Source organism: Symphalangus syndactylus, chromosome 12 (assembly GCF_028878055.3).
Source record: "Symphalangus syndactylus isolate Jambi chromosome 12, NHGRI_mSymSyn1-v2.1_pri, whole genome shotgun sequence".
NCBI lineage: Eukaryota > Metazoa > Chordata > Mammalia > Primates > Hylobatidae > Symphalangus > Symphalangus syndactylus.
In genome coordinates, this window is record NC_072441.2 from 86,978,150 (window position 1) to 86,996,679 (window position 18,530).

Below are 18,530 nucleotides of genomic sequence, written 5' to 3' on the forward strand. Positions count from 1 at the left end.
CTGAAGACCAGACAAGATTTAAACCATAGTTGTTTTTATGTTATTTTCTTCAGAAATTGCAGAGCTTTGCTTCTTTCTTGGACAGCTTGAGCTTTGGCCTCATTTTTGCCAGCGCAGCAGAGAAAGTGATTTCTTCCCAAACTGGTGTTAAAGGGTGAAACCATCAACTCTGGAGCAGTAATAAGTACTTGCTATTACAAAGACTACACTGTAAACTCCAAAAAAATGAGTAGAAAGTGTTGCCTTGGTAGTTAGAAGTGATCACATTTCTCTAAGACAAACAATTCTGTATCCTGAACTGAATAAACCAGGTAGCCTCTTAAAGCCCTACTTTCTATAGGGGGTAAGTACATTGTTCCCCTTCGTATTTCTTCACCTTCTTATCCCATAACAACCACTACAAAAACAGGCAGAAAACTCATCCTCACTGACTTATGGCAATCCAGAGAACTAGACTGAACATTTATTAATGTTCATTAGATCTTTTATGGTATCATAGATCCAGATCTGAATAAGGTCAAGAATGGCCTCTCCTCTATCTCTACTGACCTATATTCTCCTTCTTCAGCACGTTGATCAGAACCTGTGTCTTCCAGTAAACTTTCTTGATCAACCTCTTCCCACTATCACAGCTTCTTTATCTGCACTGTCTTTGCATTCATGTAATTGAGAATTTCTTGTGTGTATGACAGTGAAAGGGCGGTGAGTATGTGTTGTAATTTAAGAATTTTAGGTCAGTTCAAATGTATATATTCCAAAATTGCAATTCAAATTCAATTATATTATTGGGTGGACATGTAAGGAAAAAACTTTACATTTAATTTGGTATAGCCTGGTACAGAAGATTAAAGGAGGTTTGGATATTGTAATTTGGATATTGTGCTATCCAATATTTGCTTTTCAGATATAGAAACTGAGGTTTTTGGAAATGAAGAGACTTGTCTGAGGACACACAGTCAGACAAGACTACAGCTATGACGTAAATCTAATTTACCTAATGTCCAGTACAATATTATCTAAACCTCCTAATTCTGCCTCTTAAAGCTACATCTTAATTTCTCCTACCAATACTTTTGTCTCCTTTCCCACCCCATCCATGAAATGACATACGTGAGGGCATGGAGGACACTCAATATATGTTAACAAATGAGCCTGCTTTAATTAAGTTAATTTAGACAACAAAAATACAGGGACTATTTGGGCTATTGTCTTTGGCCTTTCCTGTAGCTAATTCCATACTGCTGTTACCTTCTGCATGTTCTAGTGGATCTGCGGACTATAAAGTTCCATGTTGAAGTGAAATGAGGACTCCCAAAGCCCAACTTGGTAGTGAGGAGGAATGGAGGGAGCCTTAGTTACCTGCCGGATTTGAGCTCCTTCTGGTGTTAGAAGTCCTTCAAATAGTAGATCATCAGCTACCTTGTTGATATCCCTTAGCCGAGGCTCATTGGTTTTCAAATCCTGAATGGGAAAATTCATCCAAAGCAGTGTAAATCCCCTCATCAAGAATCTACCATACTTACCTGTCCATCTCTGCCCCTACTTGGCTAAATAGCAAAACATTGCTAACATCACCGTAATACACACCAAGCTCCTCTCCTGCAATCCACCACTGAGAAGAGTATCCTTAAAGATCTTGACACCTAGTGGCTGTCCAAAACGTGTCAAGATAACTATTATTTATCTGCAGTATGAAGCATAGCCATTTTTCTAGATTTCTTAAAATCTCCCCTGGATAAAGTTATACCATTAGAGGGATTGACACCTGAGCTGTGTAACACCCTTTTCTACTAGTACAAACTCCAGCTTTAAAGATTTCTTTAACTGAGTTATTATCTGCCTATATTATGAGATATTGTAAGAAACAGCTCTAGCGAGTGCTCTCTCTCTCTGTGTGTGTGTGTGTGTGTGTGTGTATGTGTATGTGTTAAATCCCATGTAGAAGATATGAAAAGAAAAAGAAAGAAAAGAAGGAATGTACACTCACTGCTAGTTAAGATAATGGAAAAAATCTAAGGGAAGAAAGAATGTTGAAAGGGTTTTAGGTAGGCAAAAAATTAGAAATTGTTTGTCAAGTCAGGTTCTTCCTTTTTCCACCCCAAACTCTGCCCCATAATTAAACTTTACACATGGTGCAACAATACCTTATCCCAACTTGGGCACTGGAAACAAAGTATAGAATAGGGCAAGTTGTGAAGAATTCAGGAAGACCAGCACTCCAGGGAGGATTTTGGAGTGGCAGGCACTGAAGGCTGCAGTTAGGGTAACTAGTTTTCTCTGCATTTTCCTTCCAATTATTAACAACTACAATACCTAGAGGGAAATCTCAGCCACAGAGTCGCCAATAGCTTTGGGGAGAATATTTAACAAGTGTGAAATAAATTAAAAGATCATGTAGGATACGCTGTGGGATAAAAGGAAACAATGGCAACCTTCAAAAAGGTGTCTGGAGAAGGTTCCTCTTTCTCACCTTTTGGAACTCATCGAACTTTTTCTGCAGCTCCCAAACATCATCTAGTTCCACTCCAGTGTTTTCTGCCTTTTTCTCTTGAATCCATTCCAGCATGTCTCCTGCCTCATAGGCCAATAAAAATTCGTTATAACGTTGCAATAGACGACGTCTGCGTTCTTCTGCCCGATCCAAGAGGGAGCGGTATCTGGATGGAGAATTGGGAAAAGTGGAATAAAAGAAGGAGAAAATACAGAAGAGTAGAGGCTGAGTGACAAACATAGAGAAAAAAGGAACAAAAATGAAAGGGAAAACAAATCAAAAGCAAAAGAATAGTAGAAGAGAGGAGGAAATAAACATAGAAGAAAAATAGCCTTGGGGGCAAAAAGATAAACACATAGTATTGCATTTAAAAATAGTAAAAATGCCAGTGACCCAATAGTATGACTGGCAACATTCCTTTCCTATTTCGTAAAAGTAATATTTTTACACGGTAACTGACAACTGGATATGAAAAGCCTGGCATAGTAAACAAAGTTCATATAGATGTCAGGAGACTTTAATAACCTTGAAAGAATGTGGGGCAGAGAATCAGAAGAGCTCTGTGAAGTGTCTGACCTTAGGAAATTGATGGAATGATTCTGGGGTTGCCTTTCCTCAAAAAGAAACTGAAACATTTAAAAGATTCTAGGTTTGCTTTCAATTCTTAAAATCTTCAAATTTTCTGTGGCATCTCAAATCTAACAGATGCAGGGTCATGAGAAGAAATGTCTTCTGCCAAAAATGTCTGGCCAAATACTGTTCAGTTCTCCAGGCTCCAGAACTTACTGGTTCTCAATCTGCTCCTGGCGCTGGGTGATGTTGCCTGGCTCTTCTCGTCGCCGCTGTGGGAGCATCGGGAACTCATCGTGGGCTAGTCTTCTGACATAGACAGCTGGGACAAAGCCCTGATGATCATCAGCTTCCACCTTCCACCAGTCCTGAAGGGAGAGCAGATCCCCACTCCTTCATTAATTCTTGGAAAAGCAACAAACGGGAGAGACTTCAACACTAAGTCTCTTGGCCCAGGCACAGGTTAATGGCAAAGATAAGCTAGCCATGTCTAATGAGTGGCACATAATTTTCATATATGACCAAGAAATGAAATGAAGAATTGCATAGACAAGCCCCTGAAATCAAGTAATTTGATACCTGATGTTAGACCCTTAACTTCGGAGAGGTTTTCAAACACCCAAGACAGCTCTTTTAATGATGGGGCACTTTGTTCATGAGGAATTTACAAAAAAACACATAGAGCCAGGATCTAGCTGGATTTCTTGGCAGTGGAGCGTCTGTGTAAGAGGATATTGCACAAAAATGTCTTCTCTCCTACTCTTCTTGCAGAGGTCTGAAAAATGTGAATTGCTCTGACATTCATATACCTGAGTGTTATTTTATTTTTTATTTTTGAACTGTTGCCACATCTACCAAAACTCTGAGGTTAATTTCCTCAAAAAATAATGAAGAGCCTAGACAAAGAAAAAAGGGACTGGCACACATTATTTGATAATGAAACATCTGCCGCTCCAAACATTTACTTGCCTTTGGAATAACTATAGCCCAAACTATTTTCTTTTCTTCTTAAGAATTTTTGTAGATTAATTAGGTATCAGAGTATAAAAAATTACTTCAGTTTTTATGAAAAATATATTTAAAAATCTCAACCAATATTTTATCACTGTTCTCCCAGGCACAAGATCTAAAGAAAATCAAGTCAACAAAAGACTCATCTTTTAGTAGGCTCCTTCTAACCCCAGACATTGTTATTTTATCACTAGAAATACTGGCACAGAAGAGGAACAAGCAAAGAGGAAGAAAGAAAGAGACAGCTTAGCCCTTTAAATATATTATAGAATTTCCACTCATACTTTCTATATCTTTGGGCTAATTATATAACTTCAATTCTTTATGATTTTAACTGCAACACTGGAATTATAATTCCAAAAGATGTGTGTAGGATCCTGTAAAATATCTACAGGAAAAATACTGCTTAATCAGTTATAGTTATCCAAGAAATAAAATAATAAAATAAATGTTAGATGGTAAAAATATGAACATCTGGCAGGATTGGGAGAGATGGTTCTGAAAGAGCCACTTTTTGATGGAAAGATTAGAAGGAAAAGTCACCTTATTGATGGAACTGAGCAGCGTTAAGACATCACCTTTCTTCATGGTGACTTCTCGGGGGCTGCGGGCCTGGAAGTCATATAAAGCCATGACTCTTTGTTCTCCAGCAGCTCCCTCCACTGGTGCAGCCTGTTGTTGCTGAACAAAAACAGGAAGCAGGTGTCAGTTGCACACTGGAAATATCTCCCTGTACAGCTTACCAGGGGTGAGCAATCCTTTAGGCTTCCCAGGAGAAAAGAGCCTCTGGCTGGAACCTCTTACTTGGCTGCAGAGATTAAAGTATGTGGTCTTCAGAGAGACTGCTCCATTCTGACACTTATTGAGGACAGGCAGGTTGGGAACTATAAACCCAAAGCAAGGAAGCAAATACATAATTTGTCAGAAACGTATTAAATGCTCTAAGCCATCAGTTCTTAAAATGGGAGGAGTACATTTTAAGAATTGTACTCCCTTAAGAAGGTCCAAAAGGATTATACACATTAACATTTCAGAAAATTGTTTGAGAAAGTGAAAAGACCCGTTGTCTGTCATCACCTCCAGTGATAATTCTTCCCACTCCTTCTGGCCTTCAAGTTACTATATCAGCAGCTCCGGACCTTCTATTTGAGATATGAGTGATCAATAGCACAGGAAAGGCCACAGAATTTTAAACATTGAGAACATTAACTGAGATCATTAAAAATATCTAGTGTCTCTGTTTAGTAAGCAGCCTGCATTCTAAGGTAGAATTTTCTCTGATTTTTACTTTCTGCCAATTTCATGTCTCTGAGAAATCAAGCAAAACATACCCCTCTTCCTAAGGAATGACCCACCCCTTCCTCAGGTTGGAGTTGAATATGCACCTCTGCCGATAGAGCCCTCTGATGTCATCTCCTTTAGGTAACATGTTTCCTCATACCACACAATGTATAAATCCTTCTTTTCTTGTTTAGGCACCCACTGTGCAGAGCCTGGTGAAGGCACAGTATAGGAGTTCTGTAAATGTACACTGATTTGACAGACTGAGTCTATGTCTTTTGTTTACTCTGAATGTGTGGATTAACAACCTCTCATTAGAAAGAATTCCTTGAAGGTAAGAAGTGTGTCTCTTTTTTTCTACCACTACATACAGTAGACATTGTTATAACATTTATTTGATTCCAGTTCAATTAATCTTCATGACACCCAGTTTTGCCTTGTACCTGAGCCATTCTCATATTCTCAACCAATTGCATCTTCCATTCTCACATTCTTAACCAATTGCATTTTCCACAAACTTGATTGTTTTGTGCCTCAGTGCATTTGCTCTAGTGGTTTATTGACTAGAAAAACCCTTATCCTCTTTCTCTGCACAGTAAACTACCCATCCGTCTTTCCTTAATAATTCAGATCCGGTGGTTTCCCTTAGCTTACGAAAATTTTCCTATTTTCCAGTACTGTTATTTCAAGATAACACAAGAGTTCTTTCTTTGAGACTCTTTGTCCTGTTCATACATCTATTATATGCACTTACTGTTAAATATCTGGCCTCCTAATAGACTGTAATTTTCCTGCAAATCAGGATTTTTTATTCATACTTACATATAGTAGACATTTAATAAGTTTTGGCATTAAAAATTAAGAAACAAAAGAAGGGAATAAAGAAGAAAGATAAGAAAGAGAGATATAAATGACGAAAAGTAAGAAAGAAAGAAGGGTAGAAATATAAAAGGAAGGAAAGAGGAAAGCCAAAAATACATCAATGAAGACATGATACCATTTATCAAAAACTTCTTTTGGACAAAGTCTCCTTTGGACTAAATTGTGGATGCTACATTTCCTGCATACAAGGGTCATAGAACTTAGTGTTTTCTTTGTCATTGTTTTTGGGGTTGTAGAAAGTAAAAAATCAGCAATAAAGACAATTTCTTTTTCTCTTTGGTGGGAAGTGTGAATCCTGTCATCACTAAGTTAGTCTTACCTGGCAGGCGTTTGCCTGATTCCGTAGAGCTTTCATACTGTCTCCAAATGAATTGAGATCTAATAGAAAGGCCTCATGCTTCTTTAGAAGAGCCTGCATTTATTGATGGAAGATCATCAGAAGGAATATAGGAGGAACACTATTATTTCAACTACTATTATTTTGGGTTATGCCATTTGTCTTAAATCCTGGTAAAAGCTACTTTCCATCTATTATAAAGTTCTTTTTAACCCTAAATTTGCAAGCATGAAGGAAATACGAGTTAATAAATTATAATTTCAATATGTTTACTAAAATCAAAATTAACTCAAACTTGCAAAAGTATTTTTATCAACACAGATTATAGCTGAAAAGAGGATGCTGTTGATACTGTTACTTTATAGGATAAACATTAGCGTAACTTAAAATATGCATACCAATTATTTCTAGTGCCAAAGGTTTGTGAAATACTATACCAGCTTCCTATAGGACAATGTGCAAAACAAATAAATGGATAAAAAGTGTGATTATAACCTTTGGGGTTCTTCTCGCCCCAACATATCTGTCCAATTTTATTTTAATCAAGTAATTAAGGTGTCTCTATCTTAAAACCACGATTAATTTATATATGCTCAAGGTTACTCCGGAAAGTTTAGGATGAGATTATGACTACGACTCTGATCACACTTTCTTGATTTAGATAATCTCTAAAGAATATATGAATCTCTATGAGATGAGAAAAATGTAGCACATCTTTTGGGATTCCTGTCAACTCTGAGGGAGTCTCAGCAGATGAAGGCCAAAGGCGACCACTCTGGAAACCCCAAATAATCTGGCAGAATCTGTAGCTGTCCCACAACCTAAGCAAACCCTAAATTGATAATTTGGTTGCATTTGTTGAGGATTCACAATGTTAAACCCACCCCCACCTTACCCCAGCTACTTCTTCATCAGCCCCATAGTTAGTGTTATCTACGATAGGCTCCTTCTCTTTGATCCATGTTTCTGCTTCATGCAGGTCAGCCAGGTACTGCTGGAACTGGACATTGGCTTCAAGATCATTTTGTCGCCTAGCAGCTCGAGCACAGAGAGACTCCATATTCTGGTTCAAACTCTTGACCCTAGACGCCACATCTTCTGCAGCAAAGTGTCCTATGGAGTAATTATAGAAAAGATGAGTATGATCCTCATGAGGGTTTACCATACTCTAATCCTTTTGGTACCTTGGAAAAGAGAAAGGAAGTGATAAAAATGGTATCTTATTTAGTCAACGTTATATTTTTCTTGAGTTACCTGGGAATTGAAATATCCTAAGTGAGATTAAGTAACAAAAGGTACTAATGGGAGATATGCATGTGGTGGTGAATGGGTTGGTATTGTCTGACAAATACAGACTTGAAAACAGAATACTAATGTGTGGGTGATTGAGAGTTCCAAAATCATGTCTTCTTTAGATGAAGCAGAAAAATCAGCTGATTTCTATTTCTTCCCATAAAGGAGTTATTATTATGAGAGTTGCTCTTCCACCCTAAACAACTAGAAAACAGGAAAAGATGTAAGATAAAATGATTTTCAGACAATGGAGAGAAGACTGTGATTCCTGAGAGAAGGGAAATAAATGAGATATGTTCTATAATTGCCAAGCTTATGCCTCAGGAGGTTTCTGGGCTGTAGGCCTGGGGAACTAACCCAAATAGAACCACCAGTCACACTGAATTGAGGACACAGAGATCAACATTTGGGAAAGACAAGAGAACTAGAACTTGTGAGGTTGAGTGTCAAAGAGAAGGGTGTTACAGAGAGATAGAACTTTTCAGAGAAGTTCCCTAGAGTATTTGTCTGATTACTCATATGCACACATGTATAAGGAAATCCTGGAGGGTGAGAAAAGAGTGACTTAAAAGCAGTGGCCAAACAACTTCTAGGCCTCAATTAAGAATGAAAATAGTTAACATTCCACCCATCAAAGTGGAAAAATATTGTAATATATGAGATAGGGTCCTCAGAAGAGTAACATATCTCAATATTATGCTCATCTCTAAATCAGTCCCCAAATAAACTCTGCCCCAGGAGTACCACAACAAAACAGATCCAAGAAGCTCAACAATCACCGAGCTGAAGAAACAAGGAAAACCCCATCAAGTTATAACATAATCAAATTGTTTAATACCAGTGATAAAGAGAAAAGCTTTAAAACAATTAGAGGGGGAGAAAAAGACATATTACATGCAGAGGAGCAAAGATCATGATGACAGCAGACTTCTTATCAGAAGCTTGCAAAGTCAGAAGACAAGGCAGTACATCTTTAAAATACTGGGAGAAAGAAGTTGTCAACCGAGAATTTCATATGTAGTGAAAATATATTTCAAAAAGGAAGGTAGAATGAAGACCTTTAGACGAACAAAAGTCTAGAGAATTTATGGATAGAAGACCTGCAGTATAAGGAATGTTAGATGAAGTTCTTCAAGCAGAAGAAAAATAATACAAATGAAAAAAATAACCTAAAGAAAGAAATGAAGAACACTGGAAATGGGAAATATGAGGGTGAAATTTTCTCATTTAATAATCTCATTCAAAACCGGTTGACTACCAAAGCAAAAATAATGACGTTGAATTATAGGGTTTATAACATGTAAAAATTTAAAATATGTGACACCAATAGCACAAGGGCGAAAACAAATGGAAGTATCAATTTAAGAATCTTATATTAAACATGAAATGCATAATATTATTTGAAATTGTGCTTTTGGGATCCCTTTGCAATTTTAAAAATTATTAAGGATGCAAAATATCTTTTGCTTATATAGTTAGACTGATTAATAGTTCCCATATCAGAAATCAAAACAAGAAGCTTTGAAAGAAAAGAATGTACAAGTATGTACTCCATTAGACAGAACAGTGACATCATCACCCATCTGTAGGCTCTGGAAAACTCCATTCTATGCTTATAAAAGAATAAGTCTGTAAAAGAAAATAATAGCTTAGCATTATTATGAAAATATTTTAACTTTGTGAATCCACTAAAAGTGTGTCAGAGACCCTAAAAGGACTCCAAATCACAATGGCAAAATCACTGTGCTATAATAAACATACACACACAAACACAAACAGCAATTGTAGCTAACAGGCCAATTTGAATATAAGATGGAATCACAGTAAATACAAAATTGATCTAAAGGAGATAAAGTGATAGATAAAAAGAAAAAATACAGCAACTTGCCAGATTTAAAATAAACCATATTGATCATTGCACTAAGTGTAAATTGTCTAAATATCACAATTAAAAAATAAAAATTACCAGATTGAATAGAATAAAACCAAGGCCTGATTATATGCTATTTATAAGAATCCCACTTAAATATAAGAAACAAAGTACAAGCAAAAAGATGGAGAAATATGCACGACGTAAAAACTAATCAAAAGATAGCTCATGTGGCTTTTATTAAAGTTTACTAAAGGCTTCAGAACAAAGAATTTCACCAGGGATAAAGATTGATATTTCATAATGTGAAGATTTACTTCATCAAAAAGACGTAACAATACTAAATGTATATGCATGTAATAACAGAGCTTCAAAATATATGAAACAAAAACTGATAGAACTGCAAAGAGAAGAAGATAAAATCCACAAGTGTAGTTGAAGATTTAAAAAACAGGCGAATTTCTACAGTTGTTGGTTTGAATCACTCAGTTGGGATCTGAAGTTTTGCTCAGCAAACTGAATTTTAACCTATACTTTTGAAAACTAGATATTGGTTGGCATCAACTGATTCTTCAATCAACAGAGGGAAAATCCCAATGTAATCTGCACTGCTTATACCATACCTGGCTTATGATGTTCAGAACTGAACATCATACTTAAGCATCAGGAATTTCTGAATTGGATGAAAAGAATGAACAGAGGTATTGAAACTGTATGAAGTGAGAAGCTAAAGAAATGGAATAGTTTACTATAAAAATAGTTCAACACTGCATAACTAAGATCTGCCTTCACAGATCTGGAAGCTCCCATATGGAAAAGAGACCTGATTTAATTCATAGGGCTTTGTAAATTAGATTCTGAATTCTGGAACATCTACAGAGAAGCATATTAACGATTAGGATAAAGACATTTTACTTTAATAATTTTTGTTTTACAAACAAATAGTGGTTCACAGGATTGGAATATTCCTGTTATTGAAATATACAAACAAAACCATATGCCCATTTGTCAGAAATGCCAAAAGAGAATTAAGTGGGAAAATGAGTCAGATATTTTTAAATTCCCTTGAAACCCTAGGGTAGTATAAACTTCTTCCTAGAAGTCTACCCTGGTGATGTTTTGGCCAACTGAATCTCAGTCATACATACCTTCCTCTATCATTTTGTTTCCCCTTTCTGTTATCTCTTGAATGCGTGGTTCATGGCTGGCAATGTTCTCCAGGATGACTCTGTGCCTATTCAGAAGCTTTTTGGAAGCAATCAGGTCCTTTCCTGCAGAGGAAAGGAATTTCAAAGTTTCGGATTATCCTGGTGTATGGAAGTAGCATACCTCACTTTTTTAGAACTCTTGGACCCACAGGTTCTTCCCTTTGAAGTTCTAACCATTGAGTAAGATTCTTTAAATTTATATCATCTGTCTGAATTCACTCTACTTACCTTTGTTCTTCCCTTGGCCTCTTTTTATTAATAAATTTCAATTCACTGTTATACAACAGATAATGAAAACATCATTATTTTTGTTGAAAGATAGGTACGAAGGCATGTAACTTCTAAGTTCAAATGTCCAATATTATGCACACAATTGTCTTTCAGCATATCGTAATGTACAAGGAAGGAACTTCTACTTGCTAATTTCTGTGGACTTCAGAAAGTTTTTAAATCTTCTATGCGCAAGTTTTCTCATCATGAAAAAGGCAGAGTGTAACTGGTTTCAAGATCTATTTGTAATCATTAGAAATAACTACAAAAAGTGCCTCATTGATTGCATAGCATTAACAAGCAAACAATAAATACTACTTACTGTGAATTTCCTTCATCTTCTAAGATCCCGAAATCCTGCTGTCTGCTTTATGCTTCCTGTATCCTAACCGTGCTTTATCTCTTTTCCCTCTAAACTTTCTTTCTTACTACTTTCCATTCAAAATATACTCTCTAGAAACTTTCTATACCTTTCCAATAAGCCTCAGGCTTTTATCTTCCAGGAAGTTTTCCCAGACTAATCCTTTCATTGTCCTCATTGTCCAGCCTTTCATAGATGTTTCCAAAACATGCATACTAAGTTGCACTGTATTTGTGTACACCTTTTTCTCTGCCTCAGTAGAAGTGTACTGGCTTTGACACTGGTGAACTAGCAGCTTCTGAAGGAAAGGACATGTGTTTTATCTGCTACTTCACCCCTGCTATTGTCAGAAGAAAAAGCTCATACAATTTATAAGAAGAGGCTAGCTACAACCTAAACACAAACACTTAGTATATCAGACATTAACCATAACTATTCAAAGACCCTCAGTTTTAGAGCAAGCAACAAAATGCTGAGCACTCTAGCTCTTCCCAGGGGCCCTAAATTCATGGCATTGCTCATGTCTAGTTTTAGGAGGTGTAATTTTTTACTATAATTTTTAAAAATCTTTTTATGAAGGACTGGACACATTTTCATGAGTGTGAGAAGAAACAGCTAAGAGCAAGCTTTCTAGACTCCAACTACTGTACCCCAGATCTCTCTCAATCTGTAGACCTTGGTCCTTTCCTAATGGCTCAGCCTGCTCAGGCTGCACTAACCAAGGTAGGTGGAAGTAGCTGAGGGCTCAGTCTCTTCGATCCAGGCCTCCTCATCCTCTGTGTCTCTACAAATCAGCTGCAGACGGAGAAGGTCTAAGAGCTTCTTCTTTCGGGTGGCCAGTGGCTCTTTCAGAGCTTCAAATCGGCATACCAAGGACTCCTGCCTTGCCCTTATGTCCTTAGAATCAGGATGGCCTATTTCTTCAAAATATGCAGCCAGGTCTGTAAGGGTATCCACCTGATCCTAAGGGAGAAATAGAATGAATGCCAAGAAATCCCATCATTTAGTAGGAAGCAATAGGAGTTTGTCATGGTGGAAACGGGGTCATGGGAAAATCAGTTCCCATATGCACTGTGTTCTGATCTCTAATTAAATCAGTGAAATGGAGTTGGAGGGGTTGCTACATTGGGGACCACCACATCAGGTGAGGGCTATTCATATGAAAGTAGCTCTCAAAACATACTTTAGAAACATCAAAATATTTATAGAATGCTTCAAGGAAATCAGAAAAATTAGAACTGCAGAGTTTGATTGTTTAAGAGTATTGATAAACTGGGCCCCAAGGAAAAAACTGGAAGTGTTTTTCTATCTCAGTTCACCTTCTGTATTCTTTCTCTCTCTTTAAAATGAGCTATAACTGCAAATAAATGGAAACTCCTCAGGCTTAAGTTTGTTGCATAGCAGAAACAATACCTATGAGATGAAATGTGATGTTATAAAAAATTGTCAGAAGCTCAGAAAGATAAATTTAACGGAATGCCTTGCCACCAGCTAGCTTTCCTCCTTTGAGCCATATCTGAGAAAGAAGGGATACAGAAACAGGATTTTGAAGGCTCTTCCTAGAAATCAAATTTTAGCTGTGTACCTATATGGTGAAATAGATACAATAGGTACACTACATTTTTATTAGTGAGGTAAACTATGCCTGGCCTGGCAGACACAGTACCCAGGATTTTTATTTGCTTGTTTTTCTCGTTTGTTCATTGGGTATAAGAATGGCACATAAGCAAGTGAGAGGTAGCATTAGGACAAACACCTAATGCATGCAGGGCTTAAAACCTAGATGACAGGTTGATGGGTGCAGCAAACTTGCTTATGTAACAAACCTGCACATTCTGCACATGTATCCCAGAACTTAAAGTATAATAATGAAAAAAGAAGTTCTTCAAGATACAGAGAAACATCTGGCATTTTGTTTTATTTTAGCTATTTTGCCATTCAGTGCTCAATCTATAAAGGGTTTTATCTATGGCTCCTCAATTGGGAAAAAAGTTTAAAAATACGGACTATCAGTAACTTCTTAAAGCACATACTCACTTCTCCATAAAAAATTAGAGGCCTTACATTTTTACACTGTGGGTAGGAGTGTAAATTAGTTCAACCATTGTGGAAGACAGTTCGGTGATTCCTCAAGGATCTAGAACCAGAAATATCATTTGACCCAGCAATCCCATTACTGGGTATACACCCAAAGGATTATAAATCATTCTACTATAAAGACACATGCACATGTATGTTTACTGTAACACTACTTACAATAGCAAAGACTTAAAAGCAGCTCAGATGCCCATCTATGATAGACTGGATAAAGAAAATGTGGCACATATACAACATAGAATACTATGCAGCCATAAAAAAGAACGAGTTCATGTCCTTTGCAGGGACATGGATGAAGCTGGAAGCCATCATTCTCAGCAGACTAACACAGGACTGGAAAACCAAACACCACATGTTCTCACTCATAAGTAGGAGTTGAACAATGAGAACACATGGACACAGGGAGGGGAACATCACACACCGGGGCCTGTCGAGGGCTTAAATACCTAATGCATGCAGGGCTTAAAATCTAGATGACGGGTTGATAGGTGCAGCAAACCACCATGGTACATGTATACCTATGTAACAAACCTGCACTTTCTGCCCATGTATCCCAGAACTTAAAGTAAAATAAATTAAAACCAAAAATCAGATAACTTATAAGGAAATAAAATTAAAATCCCCCAGCAGCCAACTGTTCTCATTTCTTAGGACATTTTTGCAAATCAGAACATAATGGAAGGATTTTCAAACATAATCATTATCATCATCACTACAGATCCACGGTACTCTTTGAAAACCTCTAATGTGGTGCAAGATGCACCAGGCGAGGGAGAGAGGATATCTGGCTCATATACTTGGCTGCCAGTCCATTGCCATTTGATCTTGGGGAAAGTTCTTTCACCTGTTTTGATCTTAGTTTCTTAAACTATATAATGAAAACTTTGGGCTAGAAGATATTGAAGATCTTTTTCAACTTTAACATTCTATATCTAAAATTTCCCTTGCAAGTATCATTTCTTTATCTCTACCCACATTAGGAGTTCCAATTCCTGGTGACCAGCCACCCTAACTTTCCCAAATGGTGTCACACACTCCTATTTCTTAAGCTCTTACACGTACAGTTTATCTTCTTCAAGATGTCCTTTTTTGTTTGCTTTTAAACAACAACAACAAAAAAATTAAACAAATTATACCCTTCCATCCTTTGAAACTCTGTTCTCGGGGTAGATTTCAAAGCTATATTTGTATGATTTTTCCTACTCCAATCTTTTACTTTATTTAAAGCCCCAGAGAGCCATCTCTAAAGATATACGAATGACTTTTTTCCTGTTTTCTGTAGATTCTTCTGTTTTTTTCCATTTAACTCAGAGTGACCATAGAGTAGGCATCATGAAAGTGTATTTTTAAAAGGCAGATTAGTGGGATCTTCTAGGGAATGGCGGAATCATTTTTAAATACAAACTAGGATTCCTGGGATGAGAAATTGAGTTGGCTGGAAGTGGATTTCCACTGAAATCTCCCAAACCTCACATAGAATGTCCACAACCTAGGAACTTTTGGAATAAATTCATTTTAAATAAGAGTCTGGTATGATGTTGGAGAAAATATCTCTGAAACTAGCAACCTCGACATCAGTTCCTAGTTCTGGCTTTGTTGTTAATTTTTGCTGTGACATTGGGAAAGTCACTTTACTTCTATTGGTTTCAATTTTCCTTATTAAAAAAAAAAAGGTAGGATTTAAAATATTTTTATGCTTTGAATCACAGAATACCTGAACAGGAAAAGACAACTTTATCCCAACCCCTTATTTTATAGGTGAGGATAGTGAGGATACTGAGATGCAAAAAGTGAAATGACCTATCAAAGATCACGTAACTAGTAAGCCACAAGGATGTATATACAACCCAGATTTCTAGATTGAGAGAAGAGTTTATGTTTAGAAAAGTCAATAAAGCCTTACACCAACCATGAGGTTCTGACGAAAGGCACTGAGCACCCAGCACACCTGGCTAGATTGGAGGAGATTTTGGGAAAGGGCAGTTAGTTTACTAAAAATTTTGAATTTTTACCTTTGGTTCTTTGCTCTTTTGCTCTCTGAATAATAATAATTACTTATTACTTAATAATGAGTGTGCTCAGAGCATATACACCCATTGCTTATTATTACTTTTTAAGTAATTAATAAGTAATAATTACTTATTACTTAATAATGAGTGTGCTCAGAGCATAAACACCCATTGCTTATGGCTGGCCAAAGAGCTAACAACAAACCTGACGAGCAGCCACAGCCGACTCCAGGAGGCCATGTTTCCTGAGTCGATTCTGCATGTCGGCCAGGCCTTTCCCATAATCCTCAGAGGTGACTTGCCCCTCCACCTCCTCCAGCCAGCGCTGCAAATCTTCTGCATTATTTTCAAATTGCAGCTGCTGGTTGGCCTCATACAACTGGGTCCCTGGGAGAAGACATCAGGTAGAAGACATTAGGTACCATAACTATTCCTCTTTACACTATAATATACCTTCCTCCAATTGAAGGATCAATATAATATTTTAATATTGCAAAGAGGGAAATATAACTGTCTCACATGTCTCACAAAAAGTCATCTTAAATTTGTAGAATTCTGATAATATTTGTTTCTGAATATAGTAATGTTCTCAAGGCAAAAACAAGTAAGAAGTTATATCGCCTGATAAGATATAGTTCTGCTGTGTCAGATTTTAACCATCTTGGGTGTTTCCTTATGTGATTTTTACTCTCTATCCAGACCTCTTTTTCAAAGAAATTCAAATCCAAACAGTATATTTTCTAGGAGAAGCATAATGAGGTTGGTTCAGTCTGAAATTTGTAAGTTTCTTTTTATAAAATTATTTCACTGAACTTTGCTTCCCCCCCTTAGTGCCTGTCTTTCATCACCAACTGTTCCCCACAATTTTATCTTCCAGAAAATGTCTTCATTCACACTCTGCTCAGATCGATTCTGTACTATGATCTTATTGCAATTATTTGCATTATTTCTGCAAAGGAATTGCTTTGTCTCCTGATGGTGAAGAGTAGCAGTGATATATTGTCATACCAAGTTTGATTTTGTTTTTCTAAACGAAAAATGAGGATGGTATCCAAAAAAAATCTGTATGACATATTTATTCTGTAATCAAGGAAAAGTTATGTTTATACATGATGTTTATAACAAGGGGCACACGAATAGAAAACTCATTATTTGTGTTAATTACTAAAAATTGATTAATTTTCCAAAGTAAGGGGTAAAATATCAGTGAAGACTCTCCAAGAAGACATGTGGGATTGTTTTAAGAGCTTATAGCAGAGCCTAAACACTTTCAAATAGGTTTAAAAAGATCAACAATGGCCGGGCGCGGTGGCTCACGCTTGTAATCCCAGCACTTTGGAAGGCCGAGGCGGGCGGATCACGAGGTCAGGAGATCGAGACCATGTGAAACCCCGTCTCTACTAAAAATACAAAAAATTAGCCGGGCGTGGTGGCGGGCGCCTGTAGTCCCAGCTACTCGGAGAGGCTGAGGCAGGAGAATGGCGTGAACCTGGGAGGCGGAGCTTGCAGTGAGCGGAGATTGCGCCACTGCACTCCAGCCTGGGTGACAGCGTGAGACTCCGTCTCCAAAAAAAAAAAAAAAAAAAAAGATCAACAAGTCATCAGGCTCTATAAGAATAAAATGTAGGAAAATCACGTGTGACATCAACAATTTTTTAATGTCTAATGTAACAACCTGAGTCATAATATCTTGTCCAGCTTATAGAACCAAAATATGTAAAACTCATGGTTCAAAAATACTTGTTCAAGGGAAAGAAAAACAACAAAGTAGGAAAAAAGTGAAGAAAACGAAAGCAATTTCAGCTCACCTGCCACTGTCAAAAAAATTTTTTTTAAAAACCCTACACACTTGAAGGAAACATAAAATTGTGTTAATATATACTGTTATAAATTCAGGTTGGATTTTTAAAATTTTACCAATAAAAGAAAGACACATGGAAGCAAATGAGTAGTATACCTTCTCATAGAGGCCACCAGATAAATTTACAGTGGTAAAGATGTAGTAGATTTCAGAATTTAGAAGATGACCTTTCACCAAAACCTCTGCTTTTTACCTTTCTGTTTTGTAGCCTCCAGCAACTCCTCCCAGAGGCTGGCAACTTCACTCAGACGAGTGGTCACATTGTCAGAGGCATAGTGACCACCCTCAATCATCTCTTGGCCAGTTTTCTGTATGTTTTTCAGCAGGGTCTCATTAACTGCCAATTCGTTTTCAAAGACTTGCTGCTTTTGAACCCTGCTCTTCAAGTTCTGCGTGTCCTGAGATAAGATGAAAAAAAAAAAAAAAACCATTACTTGAAGAATGAGGGACAGAAATTTTGAGAATAAGAGGTTACTTCTCACTATAAATCTAATGATGCTAACAAGAAGATAAAAGGAGGAACTTTCCTAGTCCAACGTTTGAGAAATTCATGCAACGAATCCTTCTTTCTACATGTGGCAGACATGGCAAACTGATCTGGCAATTTTTTTTGCTGGACTTAGATATGCTTTGAAGATCATTTTGAATATGACACTCCATTCAAGCACTAACAATCAGAGCTGTCATGAAAGGTGAAAATTATCTTCCATTCCTCACCGCATACATGAACCTTCCATCCATTTGACCCATATAGAGATCTGTTTATAAAACATATACTGGATCCATAACTCATCTAGTGAATGCAAACACATACGAACAAGCTTCACAAAATGAAATGCAAGGATAAGATGTTCATAGCTCTATCAAGATATAAGAACAAAAGGATCAGAAGTATACATTTAAGACTAAATAATATCAGGAAAATAAATACTTTCAGTAGATACTGGCCTAGAAATCAAAAGCCTAATTCTCGTCCTGATGGTAAATGT

The 18,530-nt window shown here is 37.0% G+C and overlaps 1 protein-coding gene across 2 annotated transcripts in view; it reads right to left on the bottom strand.

Moving 5' to 3' along the window:
* Positions 1-18,530, bottom strand: part of SPTA1 (spectrin alpha, erythrocytic 1) — an 83,896-nt gene that overhangs the window by 38,792 nt on the left and 26,574 nt on the right. For both annotated transcript variants that reach the window (XM_063624950.1, XM_063624949.1), the window contains 10 exons: positions 17,735-17,939; positions 15,886-16,067; positions 12,294-12,537; positions 10,884-11,006; positions 7,468-7,685; positions 6,555-6,647; positions 4,616-4,753; positions 3,278-3,429; positions 2,471-2,657; positions 1,360-1,461 (listed from right to left, as the gene is read on the bottom strand). In XM_063624950.1, coding sequence (XP_063481020.1) covers positions 1,360-1,461; positions 2,471-2,657; positions 3,278-3,429; positions 4,616-4,753; positions 6,555-6,647; positions 7,468-7,685; positions 10,884-11,006; positions 12,294-12,537; positions 15,886-16,067; positions 17,735-17,939 — 1,644 coding nt within the window. The remainder of the gene's footprint in view (positions 1-1,359; positions 1,462-2,470; positions 2,658-3,277; positions 3,430-4,615; positions 4,754-6,554; positions 6,648-7,467; positions 7,686-10,883; positions 11,007-12,293; positions 12,538-15,885; positions 16,068-17,734; positions 17,940-18,530) is intronic.